Source organism: Apis cerana, linkage group LG10, assembly GCF_029169275.1.
Source record: "Apis cerana isolate GH-2021 linkage group LG10, AcerK_1.0, whole genome shotgun sequence".
Classification (NCBI taxonomy): Eukaryota; Metazoa; Arthropoda; class Insecta; order Hymenoptera; family Apidae; genus Apis; species Apis cerana.
In genome coordinates, this window is record NC_083861.1 from 7,547,957 (window position 1) to 7,575,068 (window position 27,112).

Genomic DNA, 27,112 nt, shown 5'->3' on the forward strand with positions numbered 1-27,112 from the left:
AAAAAAATGCAATACTGTTAATACATAATTTATTTGTCAACACGAATTTTCCATAAATATATCATATATCAACATTCATCATATATATAGTTTTTTGCTTGCATAACTTGCATAATAATATTCTCTTACAGCACATACATCTTTTTCTTATCTCTTATTTTTTTTTCTTTTTCTTAATTTTTTATTTTGTAATATAATTCTTTGTACCGATCCAAATTGCACTCTCGAACTTATACACCCACCACATACGTTTCTCTTCCTACTGTGAAATTTATTTTTGCAGATTGAAACCCATTTTCGGAATAATCAAAAATATCATCTTATTCCACTGCTCCTTTTTTTTTTCTTTTCTTTTCTTCTCTAATCGATATGTTCGGATATGTCTCGTGAAAGATACTCGTTTTATTGCCACTTTCTCTACGCTCCTTTTTGTACTTTTAGAAACGAATCAATTTTTCTTGCAAAAATATATTTCAATCTGTAAAGATATATTTCTTTTTGTCTCGTATCTTTTAAAGAACTCGGATATCTCTTAAATTCGTACGATCGCAATGTAATTACAAAAATTTCGATTAAAAAAAATCACAGTACAATGAAATGAATACAATTGTCTTCAATCTTGAATTATAATAACGCAATATATTCCGCATTTTAAATCACTAAAATTTCAAATGAAATTACTTGAACGCATAATGTCAAGAAAATAAAGAAAAATACGTTCTACGAAACGTGAAAGCATTCTCGTTTCTATTCTATAAATTTTTTATCATGCTTCCCACGCGAAAATCCCAACACCATAAATTTCTTTAGTTTCCTTACTCCCTCTTCTTTCTTACTTTTTCTCTCATCTCGTTTTGTTCTCACGGTTTAAAACGCGATACCGCTGCAGGTAGATACATCTTCATATATTTTAGATATACTGCTAATCGACACGCTACAACTCTCGGCCAGCAAGAGTTTATTTCATATTATTTTCTTCTCGTAATCTACTATCATATATTATACGTAATATTATATGTTATGCTTATATAGATTTTTTCTCCATTTTTTGTTTTTTTTTTTGTTTTTTTTCTTCTTTTTTTTTTTGCATCTTCATTTTATTCAAATTCCTGTTCACAACACAGCGATATACATACATATTCGTGTATATGTAACACTGCCTCCCTTTTTTTTTTTTTGTTTCTCTTATTCTTATATTTTATTCTCGCAACATCCAGAGGCCAGACAGTCATTTTTCACGATGATGAAAGGCAGTGCAAGTATCGAATTTACTGCGTCTTACCTTCCGGTCAGCTTTCAATTTTTACTCGAATAACATTTTCAAGCAAAATTAATAATCTCTCTCTGAGAATGCGAACGAAGAATAATATTAATTATTCAAATTATTCGATGTAATGCGTATGAGAAATTGTTTTTAGAAACAATTATTTTCAAATTTTAAATATTATCGAAACAAGCCAAAACTTTTAATCGATCACAAATTCGATTCTCTAATTAATATTAATTCATTACGCAAGTTCCAAAATAAGAATAATTGTTATTCTATAGCAAAATAGACTGCTAAACGCGACCAAATTTTCTTTTCAATATTTTCACCTGTGAACTTTTTAAAAATTTCAATTTTCTGAAATTCTAAATGTTTACTAAAATAAAATATATTTTACGTATTTTCGAGTATTTTACTTTACATTTATCGATTATAGAATTTTGTCATCTTTAACCAATCTTTTATGTCACGTACAATGTTCTTCACAAATTTCTGCATAAGATCGATGATGTGAAATAAAAGTAAGTCCACGGATGAAATGATGGAGAAAATTCATTCCTTCTTACCGATTTCTCGAGTTGTATACCCTATATAATTCTCTAAAACAGATCTCAGAATGTGGAGGTTAATAAGAAACGACCGATCCGAGCGATCGTTAACAATGACTGTCCCCCATCCATAATTAATGTTAATTAGAAATCTAACGGTACGCAACACTGGCCTAAAAAGTCTATGTACCAATCACAGCGACACAGAAACGTGTGGAAACGTTTATCTAAAACGTTTACGGCCAAACGTAATTCTATACTGCATATAATTGCGTACATTTTGTAAATATACGTATGTATATGCCTGTGTATACATATTCGTGTAATTATGTACATCTACGTGTTAACATATACAACATACAAATATCGCTTATTCGTTAATTACAACCCTTTTGAACGAGATTTCTTCTTCCGGCTATATTTTCATTTTCTCATTTTTATCCTGCAAACATTACCATTTTCTCTCTTTCTCTCTCTCTCTCTATATATATATAATATACGATATATATAGTATATCGACCACTGATTGTACGATTAGGATTTGTGCCGGGCACAACACAAGCAATCACATTTAAAACGTCCCCGCGTTCTACTCGTTACCTTCCTCCTTCTTCTTCCATCTTTAATTCAACTATGGAGCGGTGGTAGTGTGTTTATTAAAAGTTAATTCTTTGGCTATATCTCCTCGCTATGATTGTTCGTCAATGTCGTTGTTAACTGTTTCAACGGGGATCCGATCGAATAGAACGCGGGGCGAGACACGTAGCGTAGTATAAATGCTTTATTAGCACGGCTAATTTAGGCGTGTGTATAGATTTTTAACTCTTCTAACCCTCGTCAAACGAGTTGGAGGAAGGAGGGGGATTGATCGACTGCTCTTATCCGATCTCGCAAGAGAAGAGAAAACATGATCGTTCGATGATGTTCGAATCAAATTCTGATGAGGAGTTAAATTAAATTATTTGGAATCATAATCTGATATTGTTATTCTATATTAGAAAATTATATTGGATTCGATTAATCAATAATCCAGATAATTTTCGAAGAATTCCTTTTCGAAGAAAGATCACAGAGCAGATATTTCTCTAACGTAACACTCGGCTGAATCCGAATCGAATCTTGTTTAATTAATACATTAACTCTACTTAGTTATCCTCCTCCTTTCAAGACCCTTTTTATTTTCGATAAAATAATTCTATTTCGCTTCGTCTGGAATCCATCGAATTGACATGTAATTTCATCGATCCGGATTCGATAAGTAATTATACAGTGACGTATATCAACCTTCGAGCTCGAGTGACGATTGCGTATAGATGCGTTGGTTTTTCTTCTCTTATAAATCATTTTTCAATCGATTAATTCATTATATAATTTTTCTTCATAATTTTTCACCACGAACCTTCGCTTCCTAAACTCTCTTAAAACTAAATTTCTTTTTATTTATTTATTTTAAACATTTCATATATGATCGTTCATGATCGAAACACGTACAAATAATTGTTTAGAGTGTGTTAAGATTGTTGTTGTATAAGTTATACCGTATTTTGCTTAGACAGCTTAGATTAATCTTATCCTAATTTCATTTTTATTTTCCTTTTTTTTTTCTTTTTTTTTTTTTTTTTGCTTTAATTTTACAATTATCATTAAGATATATCGCTAATCGACATTGACTTCACAGGAGTAGTTTACGCATATATATCGTAATGTCTCTCGAAGATCTTCTTCTGAAGGAGAGTCTTCTTCCTTAGGGACATCAGTATTTTGTGCGCAGCGGTTCGTGACAACCTCGAGTAGTTGAATCGGAATACGATTATTTTGACAGCGAGAAGAAACGAAACGTTCTACAAAATGTTTCGTAGGAAAAGTTATAGAGAAATTCTAAGAAAACTAGGAAGAATCGTTAGAAGAAATTATAAATATTCCAAGGAAAGAATTGGAAAAATTAGAAAATTTTGTTGTCTCTATCTCTAAAGAAGAATGAACAGCTTTATAAAATGCAATGATCTGAATGAAGGTTTACTCGAAGGTTCCACGGTACTTAACATATACAAACTTTACAGCCATCTTGCCTACGATACATCTATTTCTAAATTGACTACATATTATTGACTCTGTAACGATTTTCTCGCGTAAAAAATGTCTAAAATCATCCAATGAAACAAGAACTCTCATAATTCTCAATACGATCTACGTTCTTTTTTTTTCTTCTTTTTTTCTTTCTTTCTTTTTTTTTCTTTTTTTTTTTGGTATCTTTCTCTCGGCATTCTTTCTAGTCACGTCGATAAAAAAATATATAAAAATCCATCGTGCGAAACGACTTCGTTTCAACGGAAATATACGATCTTTTTTTTTCTTCTTCTTTTTCTTCTTTTGGCACCGAATCACCAACTAAACCGAGCAATATCATTTCTGTAAAATAGATTTGTAATTGTTCTCTTAAACAACACCTGCTTATAGATTATTTTTATATATATGTATATTATCGATATATTTTATATTATCGCGATTATATCGTCTTATAGTTATAAATGATTTCACGTACAAACCGTTGTCTCATCACAATATTTCGAATCGAGATCCTATGTTCGAAAGCTATGATTAAATTTGAAATAAAAGTGGAAATTAGATTTTAGAAGAGAAGGAAGAATATTTTTGCGTTATAAATCTGTATAGTATGCAGCAATGATGAAACCAAGAATTCTACTCGATTTAGAAAAATATTCTTGTCGAGAAAATAATTTCCTGATTGTCCTATTTGATTTTTAATTTCATTTAATGACGATATATATTTTCTTTTGATCTCTAATTTGATTTTATCCTTTGTGTACAAATTGATCGAATATTTATGAAAATACCAATGGAATTACGTGCAACAATGGGGAAAAGTTTATGTCAATAGCAATAATGGTGGATTTTTTAGCGATTATATAATTACTACCTCACTGTAATTGAAAGAGATAGAATTATTGTATTTAATAAGGGAACCGAGATAATTGGTTTTTTACTTGCTGTTAAACATGATTAGAAACTGAAGTAAAATTTCAAACGCACGATTCAATTTAAATCCACCATACATTCCTTAAATTATCACCTTAATCAACGATTATAATAGCGATCTTACACTTTACACGAGAGAATTATCTTCAACAATCACATGCATATCTGCTGCCTTATCGATTAAAATTTAACCTACGTGCTTACGAGCTAAGTTATTGTCCGTCTTGGAACATTTCCTAATATTATTTATTGTCTGCTCACACAGTATTGTCGGTTATTATTAAATTTTACATTATTCCTCGCTTACAACTACCTGTTGTCTGGATACTAAGGAAGACTTTTATCCTCTAACGTGTCAACGGGGGATAAAAAGTGAGCATCTTGTTCGAGGAAAAAAAAAACAATCGTTCGAATGTACTTGAAAGGGAGAGCAAAGCGTCTTATTAACTTTTGGAAGTAGCCTCGATTAGGTAGAGAAAAAGTGGAAATTACCTATTTTTACCTATTGATGAAATAAATTTTCGTCCAAAGTCGAACTAAGAAATAAATATATCTAGAAAAATCTTCCTTACGAAATATCTATGAAAAGAATACGTCATAGAAAACAAGCGTATTCGTAACAAGATAAAAAAGTATCCTCAATGGAGGAAGACACGGATAAGAAAATGGCGTCACGAAAAAACGAGGTCGATTATTGTCCTGACCAACAATACCGCTATTCTTATCGCTTAGAAAAAGTCTAAGTCAATTAGTAAGGCTCCTAGTTTTTTCTTCTCGTAAACAATATACATATCAAGTACAAAGTATTTTACTCGTTTTTTAAAAACTATGTTATCTTTTTCTCATCTCATCTGGGTGCGGATCAAAAAAGTGCTGGTGCAGAGTATTGTCCCTAGAATTCAGTCAACATGTGTTTAATCTAACGTTTAAGCCTAGCCAGTGCCCTAATAAATTACTACAAGCAATGCTTCATTATTTATATCTTTAGATACTGTTTTTTTCCTCTTGCTTCGAATATATTTTTATTCCTAATAATAATAATATAATAATAAAAATATATTCGGAGTACGAGCAGAGAATTAGGATATTAAATACGTAAGCTTTAAATGAATAATTAGATCAATTGGAAAATTTAACGAGTAAATTTAGATATAAATTTCCTTTCGATAAAGAATTAAATTTCTTTCCAATTATAAAAGATTCCTAAATAATTTCGTAATTTCGAATATTTGATAATTAATTATCAAATAATTAATTAGAAAAAGTTGTCTAAAAAAAATTAAATTAATTAAACTTCAGAAATGAATCAAATTCAATTACCACAATTCTAATACTTACATATTCTATCTTACATACGTTTGTATGTTTCTCTGTCTATACTTACACACGTACTTTACATTATAATATACAGTTAATACACGCAACGCTAAACACGTATATGTATATTATAATTTATACCTACATTAACAAACATACATCTTAATTTAATATCGATAATTACTCTATATTAATCTCTTATAGGTACACGAAACGTTTATTATAAGTGCACAAACGCATCTGATGCAGTATGTGCACAGAATTTCACTTACTTTGGGTGTGCGTTTATAAAACTCGTAAAAAAGTATCCATAATAGTTTTCAATCTTTCATTTTTCTCACAAAAAAGAAAAGAAAACAAATCCTTTTAATTCCTGTACTTCTCTTATTTTTAGCTGCCACAGTTTCTAAATTCGTGATGGAGCAGAGAAACTTCTTCTTAATGTACAGCAAACGCACACCCCTTTGATTATCGACCACTTGGTGGCACGTACGCTGTTTTCCAAAAAAACAGATGGCGATAGAAAATTCTATTTTTTTATATTTTTTTTTTCTTTTTCTTATTTTATTTTGTCGCATCTGATGCGGAAATTTTGACTGTATTTGCTTCGCTTTTTGTCTCTAATTTCGATGAGGAAATTTGCACAGTTTCGCTTAATTTAATTACATCGAGTTTTATCTTTAGAGTTTAGAAGCGGGCGTTGACTTTCTAGAAAATGGCGACGAGAGCTCGTTGTCTGAAGCTTTCTTCCTCCGTAGTATGTTTCCTCTTATTTCATCTTTACTTTTGCATTCTTATCTAAATTTTTTATTCGTAGGTGAGAGAAGGTTATTTAAAAATTGATCAACGTAGACACAGGGAATCGTCGATCGACTCGACTAATTTAAGGTAGTGCAACTGCGTAGAAATGGAAATAGGATGCAAAAATTTGTGATAAACCTTTATAAATCTATTGTCATAGACAAGCTTTCGAAAAGATCACGAAATATTTGTTTAAATCTACGTCGATCAACTTCTCATCACATATTTGCACGTATCATCATATCAGATTTATCATCGATTTAGAAAGTTACGAGTTCGTAGTAAAAATACTCGTTGAAAGGAGAAAAGTTTTCACGTGGTTAAACGGAATACGAATACTTTGAACTCGAGGCATCTATCGTGATTGAGATCGTATTGTCTTCACAGAGAAAGATAATCTTCTAAAGTATCACCAGTGTACAACATTTCAAAATATATTATTCAAAAGGGAATTTGTATCAAGTGAATTACGATTATTCTTCTTTTTGTAACAAAGTTGAATCCTTGGTAAGCTAATAGGTCAACTCAAACAGTTTGAATAACCGCGCCTATCTAAGTATATAATCACTAATATCTCGAAAATATCCTTCGAAGATCTATAACGTAGTTCCTATAACTGTTTCTCAACTAAGCTTATTGTCGTTTAAATTATTGTCTTAATTAAATATCTCGATTAATCTCTTCAGCGGGATGACTTACTTTCGATTTACATCATCTTCGTGATTTTTTTTTTTTTTTACCTTTCGTGATTAACCCATACTCATATCAGAATACTTGGCCATTTGATTCCGTATCCAGGGTACGTATTTTGGCACGTAAGCGTACACACCTGGTAATTTTGGATGGGCGCACATTATGCCCCAACTCACTATTCCGCCGACAAACCATTTCTCCTTGTCTTGTTCGTCCTGGCACAACAATGGACCTCCAGAATCGCCCTGTTGAAGAGTTTGAAGAAGAAAATTCTATGAATTCTAGGAATAATTAAGGTATACATAAAAATTTCAATCAAACTCACCTGACACGCGTCTTTTCCTCCATCCGGATATCCTGCACATATCATTCCTTCGGTCACGTTCATTTCCTTGTACGCGATCCAAAAATTGCACACTTTTCTGTTCAAAACGGGAACTTGAACTTCGTTCACAGCTAATTCGTATTCGGAGGCTGTCGGCAAACCGATCTGGTTAGAATAGATTGCAATCGACTAATCTCAATAACTTTAGATACGTACTGTCGGTATCGTTTTTCTTGCCCCAACCAATCACGGTGCACAACGTCCCGGGTATTAATTGAGTATTGGCCGTTGGCAGACAGACTGGCCTTAGATGTTCGTGAAACTGAACTCGCTTTTCGAGCTGGAAATTCACAATAGTTCGAAATATTCGTTAATGATGGAGAAATGTAAAGTATTAATACCTCTTAAGTATTGAATACCTGGAAAAGAGCCACGTCATTGTCCTGAGCGAAGCCTAAATTATATTCTGGATGAGGTACCACCCTCTTTACCTTCAGCTTTTGGCCAAGATAAGTGTGAGAGTGTCTTCTGGTGATCCCCAACTGTATCGTCCACCCAGTCACGTCAGAGTAACTAGAAGTAGAAACAAAATTCCACAACTTTCTTTCCAATCCAAATCTAGCTTTTTATTAATCGCAATTCTCGAGAATGAACTTACTTTCCCACGCAGTGAGAGGCTGTAAGGACCCATTGATCGGCGATCAAGACTCCGGCGCAGTAAAAAATCTGCTCAGGTCCGCCAAGAAGAGCTGCTAGGAACGGCCAATCACCAGGAGCCGACTCCACACCCCCTACGATCCTCGTTTTCGCCCTCACGTTTCCATAAACAGTGTTTCTTCGTCCACAAGCTTGAACGAATATGATATCGAATTACAAAATTATTTAAAACGTGGATACGTCGCGAGAAATGGCATACCATATTCCGAACACGTCAATTCCGCAGTGGGATACGCCTCCTGATCCGTAATACATTCCTGAAATTCCTTCAGAAGATTGGTATGCTGGCTCGTGTTCTCTCTTCGAGTGAGATTCGTGTCTTGCGCCAATCTGTACGAAAGTGCCACCCTGAAAAAACGTCCCGATACATTCCTGTTCTTTCGACAGGGCAGTGAAATCAACATTCTGCATCGAGGCTTACGTATATCCGAGCATTGAGCAGATAGTTTTAGCGGAATTCGAATCCCAGTAAGGAATGCAAGCTGGCATAAACTTGCCCATCTCTGCGTGATAAACTTCTAACCTTCCCTCGCCCACGTCTCCGTTTCTTTGGCTTAATCTCACTGTCGGAATATCAGTAAAAAATTTTTATTTACTGTAAGAAACAAGGTAAAAGTTGAAAAGAAAAAGTTTAAAATTATCCCAACATTTTCTTTCTCTTTATTTATATTAATAAAATTGTTTTTTTTTCTTTTTATCCAAACCAACTCGACTGTCTTGTAACTCAATGATTCAACCCTCTTCCTTTTCTCGCTTATATCACTCGTTTGTATCACGATTTTCAAAGATAGAGTTGGACATTAAAAAAGTAATTAAAAGTTAAAAATTTATTCGTAATTATTATAGTTGATCCGCTTTTCACATATAACCGTTCGCCACTACGATTATTTCCTAGCAACGTTATGTTTTGGACGGTAAATTATTGGAGTGATTTATCGAAATAACTTTATTCGTAACTTCAACTAAAATTAAATTTTGCCCCATCACTGCTTTCAAAACTTGTACACGGCTACGACAGATCTGCCCTACTTGTACTCTCCTACATATTCCACTCATCTGATTATGATTATGCGATTAACCTACTTATCTGACCAGGATAAATCTTTTTTTCGAGATTTATAATGCATCCAGGCATCGTAAATTCCTCTTTACAGGATTCTAAGAAACAAAAGATCGTATCCCTCCATACGCTCTCCATTCACCGATCCGTTCCTTAATCTATCGAATCGAAAATAAAAGGAAGGAGAAGAAAGGAAAATTCGCAAACGAAAATGATGTCTTACTTACAGCAATATCGTTCATCCTGACCCCAGGGACAGTCCATCACCCCGTCGCAGATGTGGTTCGCCGACATACATCTTTTCTCCCCGCAATGCAAGGGCGACTTGGAGACGGTGTTCTTCGCCAGGATGGGCTTTTTCACGATCTTGGTGCTGAAGGCAGGGGAGGATGAAGAGGGGGAGGAGGAGGCGGCGCACTCGCCGCATCCAATCTCGTCGCTGTGATCCTCGCAATCCAAGTGGCCGTCGCATCGCCAGTCGACCGGAATGCATCTGGTCCCATCGCATTGGAACCCGCTGGTGCATACTGTGTACAACACGTTCACCAAGAAACGGGTAACAAGTATCATTTTTTTTTTTTCTTACTTACAACGTACATTGGCTTTCTATTAATTTTATTTCTCTCTCTTCTTTCTTTTTCCTTTTATCTCTGTACACCGTGTTCCCTTTCCATCTTTTGCTCGAAATTTTCAAATTGCAGCACGAATGCGAAAAAAGAAAGAAAAAGAAAAGAGAAAAAGTGAGAAAAATAGAGAATGGTAAAATGGGTTCCGATTCGGGCTTGGCTTCCATTGTTAATCCGCTGTATTAGCTTTCGATCATTTTCGAACGTTTTTGAGGATCGATTAATATTGAGGATCGATGAAGTTTCTTATAAATAAGTTTAATTTTGTTGCGCAAGATTTGTTAGAAAATTGTTCGAATTGTTGTTCAATTATTATATAGCGAATGTATACAATCCCGGATAAACTGTTTAAACTGGTTTTATATATTTAAATTGGAAATTCACGCCGAGTGAAAAGAAAATGGGAAAAGAAGTTTCCATTTTAGAGAGGGAGTGAAATTTCTTCGTCTATTTGTCTTTAAGCAACCATGAATCTTTCCACCGCGTTTAAACATCGGTTCCCTCTTCGCAAAACGACGAAGACCACCATGTTCACGGCTGCTTTGATAAATGTTTATTCGAGTATATCGCGTGACGCCAAAGCCCGAGATATACGTGTATATGCGCCCCTCCCTCCCTTCCTCCTCGGAAAACGAACTCCATAAAGCAACCCAACTGTCGAAAATCACGCGATCGTTTAATATAGATTTTGCAATTAAGATTCCATTAGCGGCGGGGACACGCGACGTGAATCCGCGACGTGAACTGGTGCGCGGTGATATGAATCGGGCATTTGATACACGAAATAGGGAATTTTCTCTGGAAAAATATAAAAATCGAGCTCCGTTACTACGACGAAATCGTAGAATTTCTCTCAAGGCCAATAGAATCTGATTCAGCTCTTTTAATCTAGCGTCGGATATATAATCCCTCAGACACATAAATAATGGAAAATTCGATACAAGTATAAATTCAGAATCATTGAAACGATAAGTAAAGTTATCGGTTAGGATTAGATCGTTTCTTTCAAAAATTCTTTTCGTTATTTCCACTGCTTCTTGCTTTCTTCTAACTTTCCAATAACGTACGTTTCTTCGTTATATATATATATATTGAATAATATATACTAGATATTTTCGCAGAATTATTCATTTTGGAAAGATGGAAGAATGGTTGGAGAAAGATGAAACTCTGTATGTAAGTATACAATTTACAAAAGTGATGAAAAATTAAATAAAAAAAAAAAGAATTATAAAATTTCACATTATATTCGAATACCTAATCCTTTAAATTTTACTCCTCAATTTTTCTTATCATCTCAACTCCAAAACTGTTCATCAACTTTTCTTTAAAAAAATCACCGTAATCGAATGTAATAATTTTTTTGCTGGAATATGCGAAAACTTTAACCTTAAAGGAAAGGGAATGAAGGGAAAGGCCTGTTCGAAAGGGGAAAAAGAAAGGACCGAAAAAAAACTCGTCTATCGGCGAACACTTTTTTCGAACACTTTTCGCCGGTAAATTCTCGATGAATTGAGGGGGACGCTCGAAGAGGATTCGAAATTTCCACGATATTTCCATTCCCTGTCCAACGCAAACACAGGGAACGGATAAAGGGGAGGTTGGAGGGACGTGTTGTTGCGAACGAGGGGTGAAAAGAAAAGAAAACGACGTCGAGAACAAGTTTAGAAATCGCGGCACGAATGGAACGACGTCCTATAATCGAGGAACGACGCAATTTAATTTTAATTAACCGCGAACGCAAATGAATCGGTTTATCAACCTTCGGATGTGAATCGATCCTCTCCAGCACACTGAACACCGGTTCGAAACTTTCCTGGCTCTTTTCTCTCCCCTCCTTTGGCACGATTCGATAATTACACAGTATACCATCGATCGTTTAATCTCTTCGGTCGTCGTCGGGACGAACGTCCGACCAAAATCAACTTCTACTACTGGAGCGGAGAAACAGACGCGGCAAGTCGATCTCTCCTTTCGTTCGAATACTCTCCTCTCCCTTCGAAATTTCGTGAAAAAGAGAAGGGAATCGTTTCCTTTCTACGAGATTCATTCAAGGGAGAAGGAGAGGGGGGAGAGAAACGATCGTTTTGTATTTAATTTCATATTGATATTTATCTACGATGTGCACTTTAATATTTCGATCTCGAATATCGAATATCTCGCGTTCAATGGTTGGATTTTCACGTGAATTTTTTCATTCCAAAAGAAATCCTTTGTCTTTTAATTATAATATCTATATATCCGATAAGTCGTAATTATAAAATTCCATTCCGTTTCGCTTTGTTTGAGCAGAAAAGTTTTTTAACAATCCGCCGTAACTTTTAACGACTGATGAATTTTATTCGATCGAAGTTGCGAGTAACTCGATTTCTCTCTCTCTCTCTCTCTCTCTCTCGTTCAAGCTCGATCGACTCGAACACGGGAAACACGGCTTCATCGAATTACGTCCGGCCAACGGTGCGTAATTTCACTTGGTGGCCGGAAACCGAAGATCGCCTGTATATATATATATATATCGAACGGGCCAAGCTTAAAGGTCGTAGAGGAGGGGGAGGGCGATTAAACGGTAAGGACGATTAAGAAAACCGAATTGCGTCGAAACGATCGGCGCATGAAAGGAGGAGGGGGAGAGATTTCCCTCCGCGTGACGGACGGTCAACAATGGAAGCCCGTTTCTAGGCGAAAACAAAAGAGTCGTACACGTGGACGAGAACGTGAACAATGAGGAGGTTAGGTTAGGTTAGGTTGGTCGGCACAATTAGTCGTCGCCGCTAGATGGGGAGGAATCTATGCTTAAAACAAAAGACAGGCGGTAAACTCGCGTAAATATTTCCGCTCGTTTCGATAATTACGAAGCATCTCGACGCCTGGATGTTTTTGCAAACGGTCCATTTATCATTTCAAACAATACTTTCTCCTTCTTTTCCATTAAATTTACGGATCATCGCGTTTTATTTCACTTTTTTTCGGTTTCTACAGAACCGTTTGGAGAATTTCCTTTTAATAACTTATTCGAGCTACCATCGCGCTCGTTAATAATAGAAAAACGAATATAGATAATATTAACTCGTTTAAAGTAAAAGAATATATACACGTGTGTAAGGATATACGATTTTTTTAAACAAATACTCGGATGATTAAATTTTCCGAAAGATTTGCGGATTTTTGTTTTACTTAATTTTAATTAAGACGAGAAGGGGGAGGGAGGGTAAATTGAAGAAACGTGGAGAAGAAAAATCTTCGGATCGTTTTATCGGGATCCGTCTATATTCTCAACCATCGTCCGCCTGTCCCTGCGAGATTATTTTAATCCCACGATTATCCACCTCTTTATCAAACGCTCGGACTTTATCCTCCGGGCTTATTCTCTCGATGGAACCGGAATAAATGGCCGCCAAAAATGACGAGAAATAGCGAGGGACAAACGATTCGATTCGATTCCTTTCGATTCATATAATTTTATCGAACTTTCTCGATCAAAATTCTTGCCATCGTGCAAAATTATAATTCCTTATAACTCTCTCTCTCCCTCTCTCTCTCTCTGTTCGAGTAGAATTCATCTTCGATCGAACGTCAGCGAGAAAGTTAAGGAAATGAAGAGAGATATGATTTGCGATCGATGAAAACTGAGGATACGACGATGACTTACCGGGTTTCTCCGCTCTCCGGGCCGCATCCAGCACTTCTTGATGGCCCACACACTCGTCCGAATTGGAATTCTCCGGGAACAGATCGCATTCCAGATACTCGGGCAGAGTGAGGCCGAACACGTCCAGGAAAAATCCGCAACGTCTCTTGGTATCTAGGTGGAAATTCGACATTCTCTAGGAGGAATTTGACATTCGAGCATCGTTCCCTGATCGATATACAAGAAATTTAAACTGTTTCTCAGAATTGCAGGAATCTAACGCATATGGCTCCGCGTCTTCGGTCTCGGTCACCGAACGGAGAATAAAAAATTTTTCTTACGGTTGCTTCAAACCGCTTGAAATGGGAGGAAGGGAGGAGGAGGATCACTCACGATAGCAGAGGCTGCGACACGGTCGCACCACGTGGCCCCGGGATCCGCATTTCGGGACGAAAACGCTGCACAGAAAGAGGGCGGCCAATTCGTAGCATTTGACGTCGATCACGGCACTGTAAAGTTCCAACTCGTGTTGAGCGTCTCGCTGCCCGAAATTGCCCATGTAATTCGGGAAGATGGTGAAATTATACGGGATCTAGGGAGATCGGCAACGAAAAACGAGCACACGTTAATTTGCTGCCTGGCTCGGCTTCCCTTTAATTAGAACGTCCCTCTTAAATTCGCGCATCGTAACTCCCGATGAATAACCATATTACTTGCCTCTCTCTCTCTCTCTCTCTCTCTCTCGAGGAGATCTTTCGTCGATAAATTTGTTTTGAATCAACAATTTTGAATCAAATCTATCCAAATTAGAAAATTTCTTCCCAAGTTTTCAACAAAGTGTATATATTTACCTTCGATTCGAATATAATATATACGAAATCCTCTCAAGCCTCTAAAGAGACGTTGCTTCTATTTGAGAAGTTTCGAAATATGCGGAAACATCTCGACACCTCGAGCGAGCGGCTAAAAATATCGCGAATCGTCCTCGAGCTCGACTTCCGGTGAGAACCGCGGGGAGGCGGATTCCACCCCGAGATGGTTATCGGAAATTATTACGATCCAGGCGCGGCACGTGGACAATGGAAGGAGCGTGGAAGGCTTACCTTATGGTATTTGCAAAACGCCACGATTATGGGCAGGCAAACGCCCGGGGCCGGATTCTTCTCTTCGACCGCCGGTGGGGCGCGTTCCGTAACAGCGACCATTTTCGTGTAGACCGTTTTGTTCTCCACCCTTATGAGCGTCTCGGGATAGGCTAATGGGAAAAAACGAGATAAATTGTTGCGCATCGCATTCAATTTCGAAATTATCCACTTCAACAGCGAAAACTCAGTGTTTCAACGCATCCCCTAATGGACGCTTTCAACACGCTCGAGCACCCTCTGTCATCGCAACGCACTCTTTCGAGACTACCTCCGTTCTCCAATTATTCCCGTTGAGTCAACACGCACGTTGAATTTCGCTTCTCCTTTATTCACGGACACGTAATCGCACACGGAGTCGTGGATTACTTGATTAATGAGTTTTTAATTGTTGCTCGAAGGAAAGGAGGGGAGAGGGAAACGGAGATCCATCCGGTAATGGAAACGATTGCATGGAACAAAGTTGCGGTGTTGATATTTGAGAGCAAGTAGCAACGGGGAACAGGGAGCTCTATTGATCTTCCGCTCTCCACAAACTCTCTCTCTCTTTCTCTCTCTCTCTCTCTCTCTCTCTCCGCTACGTGCTCGTGCATTATACCTAACGTCACCAACATTTACGTTTGTCACCGCGCAATAGCCGACACGTTTCATCGGCGATTCATTGCCGTGGAACGAGAGAACGGCAAAGAGGATGGGCCGTGACGCGGACAAACGGTGATACGCCGTTTTATGGTGAAAAAGAAAAAAAAGGAGGAGGAGGTGATGTTCACTTACACTTGAAGTAAATGGTCAGACCGCCGGCAATGACCAACAGGGCGACAGCGTTGAAGAACACCTGGACGAATCTGAAACGCAATCCCCCGTTGGTTACGTAGTGGCTGCTGGCCATGTCACTGATGATCTGCAAATCATTTCACAGCAATTGATTGTTCCAGCCGGGGATCTGAGCGGGATTTCTTATGCAACTCGAAAATCGTCCGAATCGGCAGTCAAATTGAATTAGATTTAAAAAGGGAGGAAAAAATGAGGTCGAAAGTGTTGTTGGATTCTTTTAATAAAACGAAAACTTCGGAAATCGCGTTGAATAATCCAGATACCAGGATTTTTTAATTTTTGTTTTTTGAATTATACGCACGTAAGAATCGAGCAAATATTCGTATATCGTGTAAAACATGCATACATTTCTCGAATTCCTCTCGAGCGTTTTAATACATCGGATAAGGGAGAAACTATTTCGACAAGAGGGTTTATCCTCGTTCGCGTAATTGACGTAGACAGAGACTACCGAGCGGACGAATTGGAGCAAATATTAGTCCTCGACGTCGATCGTACACGCTCCCGTAACAGATCCCGTGTTTGAGGAGTCAACGCACCCCTGTCTACACGACTGGTACTCGACCCTCTGTTGCCCGATATCGATTATAATTTCCTCGCGGTCTTATCGAGCCGGGGAAGGACAAATTGCGTTGCACGGCCAGCGTAAATTTTATCTTTCGCCGATTTCGTTTCGTGCCCGCCAACAAACGTGACGATATCCCCCCTTATCTCTCCACCCAATTCGAAACTTTTTATTCCTTTATTTGGGATGAAAAAGGGGTGGATTTCACGGTCGGTAGTCGGGGAAGGATTTTGGTGACGTTCTTCTTCGGAAACGGGGTGAGATTAATTTTAATCTCTCGCGAGGATTCCATTTTATTGTTTTATACATGTATATATATATATATATGGTTAAACGTTTTAATCTTTCGATATGCTTTGATACACTCGAAAAGAGAACGTAGAATAAAGAGTAGTAGGAAAAAGCGTCTCGTCGAGTAATATTGAATTTTCGTACCGTTTCGTTACACGCGTAATCGATTAAACCATCATCCGTATCAACCTTGTCCTATTTATCTTTTGAATACTCGCTTCGTAACAAAAGGGAGGGTGGAAATTGGTCGTAGAACAATATTTAAGATTCGAACACGGTTTACTCTTAAACTTTTTCAATTGTTAAAATTTTATCTGTTTAACATGGATTTTCCACGCGCGTGACGAACGATAAAATTCAATTGGCAATTATCATTTCGATAAAAAGCGTGAAGAAAGGAGTTGAAAATCAAAATCGCGGGGCCAATTAAATGGGGGCAATTAAAAGAGGCGGATGCTCGGTTTCATAAACCGAGGGGCTGCACATTCCCTGCCCCTGCAAATTTCCCGCGTTTATTATCGCTCGTATTTCTATTTTCGGCCCCGAGTTAATAACGGCACCGAGCATTCGAGCATGTGTAAAGTGATATCGAGCTCGATACGGGCTCCGATCCGACGTTTCCGATCGCAAAGAACAAACGCGGCCGATTCGGGACAAAAGGAAATAAATAAACGCGAGTTATCGATCCCCTGTGGAAACGGTGGATCTCGCGTACGTTTGTTCAATCCGTAGCGTTGATCCGCATCGATAATCGCCCGTATCGCGAGAATATCGCGAAATTTACAAGGCATCAAGGTCGTGCCGTGTTTTATGTTTGCCTCTCTGCAGCTGACTTCTGGTCGCGGTTTTGAAATATCATCTTGCGCAAAGGGGATATAAATATCAATAGATTCGAAAATTAATTCGTTTTTTCCTCTTCTTAAATGCGTGTTTCGCTTCAAAAAATCTCTTCAAAAGCGTGCGTCGGTTGGAAAACATTGCAACGATTCGAATGATATTTTTCGTCTTTCTTGCACCGAAAAGCGTTCCGCGAACGACTCTCCAATTTATTACTCCCGTGAATCAATCGACATTGGTAGTAAGTTTGCATCGATGGTCCAAGGATTGGGACAAATCATGGTACATTACGCTTCATGTCTCATAAAATTCACGTGATACGAGACGTGTTACAAATGTTTCAAATCAATTGTTATTCACGAATCTCTCGAAATCTCTCCTTCTCCTCGACGTGAAACGAGAATTAAATTAAACGACGATCCAACAATGCCCCAAACATTCTCCAGAATTATTCTATCCCGCAATATCCACGCAGAAAAGAGTGTACGCCAAAAAATCGTCGTGGTCTTCTCTCCTCGTTTCACCCTCGCGTATGCAATCTCCGGCCGACCAATTAAACCGTATCGGCCTCGAACGTTTCTGCAAACGTGTCAACAAGGCTCGCTTTGCAATCCGGCCTCCGAATTTCGCCTCGAGCCTTTCGAAATCGGTCGACCCTTAATTCCTCTATCTCCTCCCATTCTCCTCCCTCTCTCTCTCTTCTTTCTCCATCCTTTCCACGGTTGCGTAACAACAGCGTGGGAAACGAACGCAATCGATAAACGCGGGGGGGGCGCGAAAGAATTAATCGTTTTCAATCGTTACGCAACATCAGTGTCTGCGCGATTGAAAAAACTTGGCTCGCGTATATATTCCCCCTCGGAGGGGATACTCACCTTGTGATGCAAGGAGCTATTGTTCCCTCCGTGAACTCTGACGATCGCCTGGAGGCTGGCCGGCGTGCTGGTCGATTTGGTGATCGTCCGCCCCGACGAGTTCTCCGGCTCCGAGACCAGTGCCCTGTCTGAAAATTCCGCCAGGAATTTCATTAACCTTATCCGGAATATCTTTGAAATAGATATCGATAGATCTATGTGTGTAAGAGAAGTTGGAAAATTGGCGATCGCATTCGAGTCACAGGTCGTGAAAGTCTCGCGACCTATTCGCTTTTGCAAAACGAGGCGATCGAACGGAAAGCGAAGGAGAAGGAAAATGACATAGGATGATTAATCGAAGTCGACTCTTCTTTCTCTTTCTTTCCTTCCGTTTGTTTAAAAAAAAAGGGAGAGAGTTGATATATTCGGCGTGAAAAAAAGAAATGTGGCCGATAAAGAAGAGAAGGCATGATTGATCGTGTTCGTTAGAACGTGTAAATATTAGTCGGGGAAGTTACAAGGATTTGTGATGTAACTGCGAAGATAAAACCGGTTGTGACCGTCGGTTACAAATCCTGGATTTGTTACTCTCTTTGTCGCTTTATATATATATATATCTTTTCGCAGAAGAGATATTTCTGGACCGATGGATATTATTACGGGGAAACACGGTTTATTAAATTCGTAAATATCCAAATCTACTTTTCGATTATTCGAAAAAGAAACAAGTCGGTGAATTCGATCGAAGCGAATAATGAAAAATCGAAATCTATCGTTGTTACCCGATCGTTATTTCCCGATAGAACTTTATTATACAGGGGAATTTTAGTTGACGCTCGATTAAACGAATTCCCGAATTGATTGAATCCTTTATCTATACGTAAACTCGTATTATTCGAACGAGAAATTGTAGGTAAAAGAGGGAAGATAAATGGAATTACGATAATATTCGTGTCGTACAATCGTTTAGAGAACATTGTTCGGCGTATAAAACAAAATATCTTGTGATTATTTTATCGAACAGGATTTATTCTCTCTCTTTACCTGGCACTTTGCTGTATTTATGTGGTAAAAGAGGCGCCTCCATGGTCTTGCTGGTGTAACTGGGGGAACTCGTCTGGCTGAAACTATCCGAGGAAACATTGCTGTCCTGGCGGACGCTCATAGGCTTCGGTACCGAGCTCTGCGAGATCGCGCTCAGAGGAGGGGGGAGATTCGTCTGGGTCGCCTTTGGGAGTTTCTCCAATTTTTCGCAGTTCCTCTCCTTCCTGAGGTTGTGCTGCAAGATGTTCCTCACCCTGTCCATCTCAGCCTCGTACTTGCCGCGCGGCACAGCTTCCACGGATTTCTGCTCGGAATGCAGTCGTCTCTCGAGATCCTGCGACCCTCTCTGCACCTCCTCGAACCTGATTTTGTCGAAAGAAAGAAAGAAAGAAAGAAAAAAAGAAAGGAAGGAAGATTGGATCGTTCCTTTTTTACGTCTTCGAAAGTTCGAAATTCTGAGGGAACACTGGAATAAATGGAAAACTAAGAAACTTGGAAGAAAGTAAGAAACCCTCGAAGAATGTGCCGAAGAATAATAACTCGATGCGATTCTTCGAAAGGATCTGTCTTTGGCGGATTTCGAACGCTATTTCTCAAAGACTAAATATTTAAAAAGCCTCGAGATTCTTCGGGGTGGAGGATGTTCTCTCTAAATCGGAGATAAAAAAGCCCCGAAGGATTCACCTGCCAGGTCGCTCCTTGTTCGCCCTCAGATGCTCATCCTCCTCGTACAACCGTCTCTCGAGCTTCCTCGAGGCTGCCTGAAGCTCTTCGAACTTGCACCTCTTCTCCGCCTCGCGATGCGACCTGACCAGGGCTGCGAACTTCGTCTCCTCGTCCTGCGGGGCCTCCCTTCGGGATCCCGTGATTTTTTCTCGAGGCTTTCTGTCTCCAACTTCCTTGAAACTCTCCTTCCCCGACTTGGACGACTGCATCCTGCGTCCACCAACAACCACCATCAGACGGACAACCATCGTGAGCGGGGAAAAAGAAAGAGGGGTGGGACGAGAAAAAGTGAAGATCAAATTATATCCTCCTTCCTCCACGATGTGATTTATTTAAAAATCGCACCACCAAGTTCTGCACAGTGATATTAGCACGGCGGTGATGTATGCTTCCACCCCTTTGATGCCATTTAACCAACCAACCCCATCCCCTTGTCTCTTTGTTTCGCGCGCGGAGGGATCGAGGGGTTCTTAAACGAAGTTTGTTGTAACGAAACAAACGCACCGTTCGGGAGAAATAAGATTCTATTATGCATCAAGAATGGAAGAAGAATTATAAATTAAGCCGCGTAATTAGATTCATTCGAAAAATTTTTCTAAATAATATTTTTTTTCTTTATCTTGGAATATTATTTCCAGTATTTCGATCGATCGTTTCTCACAATCTCTTCTTCTCGGTTTACGTTAATCAATTCGGTCGCATCTAGCCGAGTCTACGCAAAACCGAAAATGCAAAGAAGCGATCGATGCCTCTCGAACGCCCTCCCTCCGCTCCACTAAAACGCACGTGGCGGGCAAAGAGAGCATTAAAGCCGTTTACGAGGATGGCAAACGTTTCGTTTCGTCGGAACGTCTGCCCGAACGGCGAGATAGAGTCGAAACTCACGCTTCGTTTACCCCGTCGCGAGCGTAATCGGACGTAACGTCTCGCCGCTAATCCGAGCTCGGTTCAAAGGGTTCTATTTCACTCGCGTAAAAACGCGATCGCCTTCGATTGTTATCGTCCCGCAAGGAAATCTAACATTCTCTCTTCCCGTAATTTTTTTACAAAAAAGAAAAGAAAAGTTTCGTCCGAGTGACACGATTCAGTAGCGCGAATCAACGTTACGTGAAGCTTAAAACGAGGAACGATCTTTTCGAAAGGTAAATTTCGCATCTTTTTTTTCCACTAAAAAAAGAATGTAACGATATCTTCGTAGAAGATCCAAATTCGATGATACAAAAATACAGAGCATTCTCTACTTTCCTGGAAAATTTAATCGATAGCGAAATTTATTCTTTTATTATCGGAAAATTATACGAACCACTCGCTCACCTGTTATTCTGCGCATTCGCCTGCCTCCGCCTCTCCTCCCTGCTCGTCGTCTGATCTTTCAACTTGGACTCGCCGCTCGCCACGATCCTCTCGTGCAACCGCTTCTCGAGATCCCGCGACGCCTTCTGCAGCTCCTCGAAGCTCGACTTCTCCCCCGGAATCCTCTTGCCGCAATCCTCCCCGGAAAGGAAATTCGCCTTGTCGAAGTCCGCCACGAACTCGTTACCCTCGCCCGCCTCTCGCGCCTCTTCCCCCGCAGCCAAGCTCAACGAGGCGCAATCGGGTCGCAGATCGTGGGCCTGCAACGGGCCCAGATCGATCAACTTCTCGTTGTTCGGCCACGAATGGAGAGGCGCGGAGACGATGGACGTGGATGGTAGCGAGCTCGGGTCGCTCGCTTTTCGAGCTCGACTCGTCTGTATAGGGATCGGTTTCTCGTTTTTGCTCCGTTTCGGGATCGCTGGCGGCCGCAACGGTATCGGTGGAGGAGCGACCTGGGGGCGATCAACAAGTTCCCTCCAATATACAAGTTTCAACCGCGCTCCTCGCTTCGATTTCTGCTCGATTGAGCTCCGTTTCCTCTTGCGCGGGGGATAAGAGCGAAAGCTTTCTTTTTCTTTTCTTTTTTCGTGCAGGAAAACGTATGTTAAAATTGTTCGCAATCTTTTTCATTTGGGATCTTTATTGGGAAATTTGTCTCGTTTCGAGGGATTTAAGAACGAATAAGATTTGATAAGGAAAGAGAAGAATAGGTAAGGAGAAGCGATTGTTGAAAGTTGAGAGATACTTGCAGTCTAGACTCTCCTACGTGTCGTGTGTGTGTATGTGTGTGTGCGTATGGTGGGTTACGCTGACGATTGTCCCCGTGTCCAGACGCGTCTGTGCAAAGAACCAATGGATACAGCTTGATCCATTAAACCCTCGTTTGTCCGCTAATTACGTGGACTCGAACTAGCAACGTGCGAACGGTGCTCTGGAACGGGAAACGGTTTCGTTCCATCTACTCGATTTACCGAGACCACTTAAAACCAACCGGTTCAGATTACAAGCCTTGGCTTTTCATCTTGGCTTCGTTAATCCCGTTTCCCGCTAATCGTCGCGTGACAAAAAATTGGATCGTCCCGGTTTAACGATAAATGGGTATACAAGCGGAAAACGGGGGTAATTTCTTTCTCGTTTCATTGGAATGTTTCTCATCTAAATTCTAATCTAGGGTAATTTAATAAAAAGCCTTTACATTTGATTTCTTCGAACTTTGCTTTGTCGAAAATACATACGCGATCTCTGAATTGGCTTGGCTTCGTTTCCCGCGTGATCTTGGCAAAAAATTGGATCGTTCTTTAATGTGTAAATATACAAGAAAATTTCTCACAAATTCTAATCTAGTATATAATTTAATAAAATGAAACTTTGTTTTCTCGCTGGATCGAAAGAATATATATATTCGTTTACGTGATCTCTGAATTTCAAATAAAAATAATCGAACTTTTCGTTTCTTTTTCCTTTCTTTTTTTTTTTTTTTTTTTTTTACAGAAATGAAAAGGACGGTGAGAAGAGTGTCAATTAAACCAGAAACGGATATTAATTCGAGCAGCAAGGCTATTTAAACTTTACTGACCGCAGGTGTGGCTGAATGGCGGCGCGGTATCGGCGGTGGAGTGCTACTTCCGGCGGGCGGGGGTTCCGGAAGCAGGGACGTTCGAGTCGGTAACCCGACGCTGTGAATTCTACTCTGCCTGAAATTTTACAAAAAAAGATATTAGCGCTTTGAAAAAAAGGAGAAATCGAATTGGGCGAGGACGAATTCAAAAAATGAACGATGAATAAGATGCTTCTTTTGTATCTTTGAATCTTGCATCTCTCGTAAAGGGCATCACTGATACGTAAAAAGTATCTCATTGTTCGCGTCATCTTTGAAGGATCAAGTCGTCTAATTAGACGGCTCGATTCAATGAGCGACCTTTATAACGCTCCATCTCCTTTGTATAAACTATTCGGAATCCGTCTTCAAAATGGAGAATCATAGAGATCCAAGATAATTGATACTTCAATTAATATCGATATATATATATATATGAATCGTACGAATGTGAAGGGTTAATGTATCAAATTTTATTGAAAAAAATTATATTTAAAAGTTGGTGACGAGGACAAAGTTCAAAGTTCGAAGAACTTGGAATTTATTTTTTTTTTTTTCTTTAAATACGATTAATCATGTTTTCCTTAATTGAATATAATAAGAAAGAAAAAGGTGAAAAGTTTGAGATTAAAAAAAAAGTCCCGTTGCGTTTATACCGAATTCCTTTCCGAGGAGGAGAAGAAAATAAGATAAAAAGGAGGGAAAAAGTTTTTCCCCTTTCTTCTTATTTCTTATTAATGGGAAAGGCAAACGAGAGATCAAGAGGGAATCGAGATTGAAACAATTATTCCATTATGAAAACGCGTGGAAATTTGAAGAACGATCTTTGTAAATCGAGGTTCGGAGAAAGTCCTCGACACCAACTAAATCAAGAGGGATTACTTTTTAATTACCTTGGCCGACGCGTAGGACTCGTATCGCCGCCATGTGCCTCCGTTCCAGACATTTTAAGCACTGCAATCAACGAGAAAGAGAGGAAAAAAAAAATCCAGCATCAGTGAAACGTGCCGGAAATCGGGCATCGATCGAGTTATCTATCGAGGGATCGAAAGCGGGAATCGAAAATCAATCTATAAAAATAACCTGGTTTCGATTGGAAGCGAACCCCTCTTTGAGAACCGGTTAATTACATAGCGCGATTCGTCGTAATTTCAATCATCCCGCTGTAATTTCCCCCTTTTCACGATCAATTCGATATTTAATTAACCAGTTTCTTTACAAAAGTGTACGCTCTTCGTAAATTAAATACAAGATTGGATTAAACAGCGTGGAAAAAGGTAAAGTAAATTTGCCCAACGAGAATACAATTAATATATACGAGAAAATTATCAATTCGAAATATCTCAACAACCGCATCACCATCATAATCATCGGTCCAAGAGTTAACTTGAACAAGAAATATAATAATAATTCACTTTGCGAATTTAAAAACAGGTTGAAAAATGAAGAATAAAAAGGAAAGGGGGGAAAAAAGGAAATGGAAATAAGCCACGTCGAGAATGCGAAACTGAAATTTCCATCGTGCGAAATGGGATCCTAAATGGGTCACTTAAAAAAGAAAGAATCGGACGGGACCCGTTAAAGCTTGTTCGAGCAAACAGACGATTCCGCGCATGGTGACAGTGCCACTTCGGCTCACTATCAGGCGAAAGCACTATTCAATTTCCTGCTATCTCATCGGCCTGTGCACCCTTCCACGAGGGTTGGCCCTACCAGACTGCAGCCGGGGGATCGATGTGCCGGAACCCATCCCTCTCCCTGCCCCCCCCCCTCGACAAAAGCACTCCTCTCTCTCTGTCTCTGTAACACTTCCGTTTTAAATACGCGCCATATTCGTGTACCCCTTTTGTCTCGCGCCGTTCACACGGACACACGATTTTTCCATTCGATCGACAATTCAATTCTTATTTCGTGCAACTTGCCGGGTTGCTTCCTCACTTTTTTCACTTGAACCGTGTTGCTTTCGAGAACTGCAATTCTCGAGTTGAATGGTCAATTCTTATCCGAGATTAAATTAAGGAAATAAATTTGAACCCGGTTTGGACGGAATTAAATTCGGATCTGATCCGATTCCGGTAAGAGAAATGAAATTGAAGAGGAATTGAGAATCTAAAAATTCTTTCATAGAGCGAGCGTTTTAACACAGTTTCCTCGAGAAGTATGTTAATGAGAAAAGAACGGTGTTCTTCCACTCGCTTCGTAAACCATTGGGTCAAGATGATCCTGACCCATATGTGGCTTATCGAATAAGAATCGACTTAAATGCGGCTCGACGCATTTCGTTTGCAAAACAGAGTTACCCTTTTTTTAATGCCAAACTCGACGCGATTATTTCGTTGAATTTTTTAAAGAAAAGAGACGCGAAGTTTCGATTTCCTTCCACCAAGGCGTTCCTCGTTTAAACTTTATCGCCTTTTGTTTGTCGCAATGGAAAACGCGTATCTATTCGTGTTCACTTACGAGTCGACGCTCCACGGATCTCTTTGTTTAATTCTTCTGTTATATTTTGTAAAATAAGCGCGAAATACGGGTGGAATATAACGTTTATGATACTTTGCCGGTTTATGTAGGCACAATGAAGCTAATCAACAGTCTAAGCAGCTCATTGACATTCGTTACGGAGTACGCAGTTTCAAGGGTCAATTACGCAGACGAGAAATTAACACACCGATTCAAGGATCTTCCTCTATCCTATAACTGTCGCACAGTGATAGAAAATAAAGCGAATCAAGCTTCTATCCAATATTAATTCCTATTGATCTTGGAAAATCCAAATTTCCACGTTTTCGAAACTTGGACAGAAAAAAAAAAAAATCTCGCACTTCCACAGATAAAAAAAATATAAAGAAATTTCTAATGTAAATATTTCACGATGTTATTACGATGTTTTATTTGATTTCCTTCTGTTTGTTTTTTCAATAAAAAAAAAAAAAAAACTTTTTTCAACCTGTTCACTCTCGCGTGTTTCAGAGTTGCAAATGAAATAAAAAATACCAAAACTCGTATAATCGAATCACGCTCGGAGGGCGCTTCTTGCGGATCCAGGGAAATGAAATTAAACCGATTGCCATCCTCCTCCACTGTGGCGACTTTCTCGAACTCGATTAGTATGTACGGGGGAGGGGGAGGGGGAAAAAATGTAAATTTCTCTATACCACGGCGAATATCGAATTGTAATAATTCCTGGAACCGCGGAATGAAATTGGAGGTGGCAATGAGAGAGAAAAATAAATCGTTCCGCGAACGAATTTCAATGATAGAAGAGGAACGTAATATTCGTCGATCTGAAATCATTTATTCGCGCGAGCAATGATATCTAATGAATTCCGGACTCTTTGAGGAGAAGAAGAAAGAAAAAAAAAAAAAAAAGAAATTAAATTTTTTCGTTTGAGGTTCTTTATTAAATTAAAAGTTCGATAGAGAAAAGATCGATGAGAATTGAAAAAAAGAGTTTAAAAAAGACGATACGATATTTTTTCCTTTTTTTTAAAATCATCGTTCGAGCACAAAAATTTTCCAATCAAAACTTTAACAGTTGGATTCGATGTAGCAAGTTATGCAACAATCACGTTATCCTCAAATATCCCAAAGCAAAGAGACACAATCAGGTAAATTTACGTTGAAAACTCGGAATAAGCCGCAACTATGTATTAATCACGTATACGCATAAGTGGAGCCTACATCGTTCTCTCTCGAGAAACAAAAATTATACGAAACTCGAACCGCGAGTGAAATAAGTAGTACGAAACGCTTCGGCTCGGATTAACCCGTGCAGCAAGTATCTTTACTTATTCTTTTTTCTTTTTAAATCTCCACCCTGATGTTCTTATTTCCTTCGATCTCATATACAGACATTCCATCGTCATCAACGTAGAAAAATTTTCATT

At 38.9% G+C, this 27,112-nt stretch overlaps 1 protein-coding gene across 2 annotated transcripts in view; it reads right to left on the reverse strand.

Annotated features, from left to right (window-relative positions):
* Nucleotides 1-12: 12 nt before the first annotated feature.
* Nucleotides 13-27,112, reverse strand: part of LOC107992447 (uncharacterized) — a 58,978-nt gene continuing 31,878 nt past the window's right edge. The window contains exons 3-20 of one of the 2 annotated variants that reach the window (XM_028664121.2): nt 24,119-24,179; nt 23,205-23,322; nt 21,587-22,080; nt 20,231-20,482; nt 19,547-19,908; nt 18,524-18,651; nt 15,896-16,022; nt 15,083-15,234; nt 14,373-14,571; nt 14,001-14,153; nt 9,953-10,252; nt 9,087-9,228; nt 8,865-9,013; nt 8,607-8,796; nt 8,368-8,521; nt 8,165-8,288; nt 7,949-8,097; nt 13-7,868 (exon numbers count right to left, since the gene is read on the reverse strand). In XM_028664121.2, coding sequence (XP_028519922.2) covers nt 7,680-7,868; nt 7,949-8,097; nt 8,165-8,288; nt 8,368-8,521; nt 8,607-8,796; nt 8,865-9,013; nt 9,087-9,228; nt 9,953-10,252; nt 14,001-14,153; nt 14,373-14,571; nt 15,083-15,234; nt 15,896-16,022; nt 18,524-18,651; nt 19,547-19,908; nt 20,231-20,482; nt 21,587-22,080; nt 23,205-23,322; nt 24,119-24,179 — 3,443 coding nt within the window. In that variant the 3' untranslated portion in view covers nt 13-7,679. Of the gene's footprint in view, nt 7,869-7,948; nt 8,114-8,164; nt 8,289-8,367; nt 8,522-8,606; nt 8,797-8,864; nt 9,014-9,086; nt 9,229-9,952; nt 10,253-14,000; nt 14,154-14,372; nt 14,572-15,082; nt 15,235-15,895; nt 16,023-18,523; nt 18,652-19,546; nt 19,909-20,230; nt 20,483-21,586; nt 22,081-23,204; nt 23,323-24,118; nt 24,180-27,112 lie in introns of both variants that reach the window. The other variant, XM_062081064.1, reaches the window with a different exon arrangement.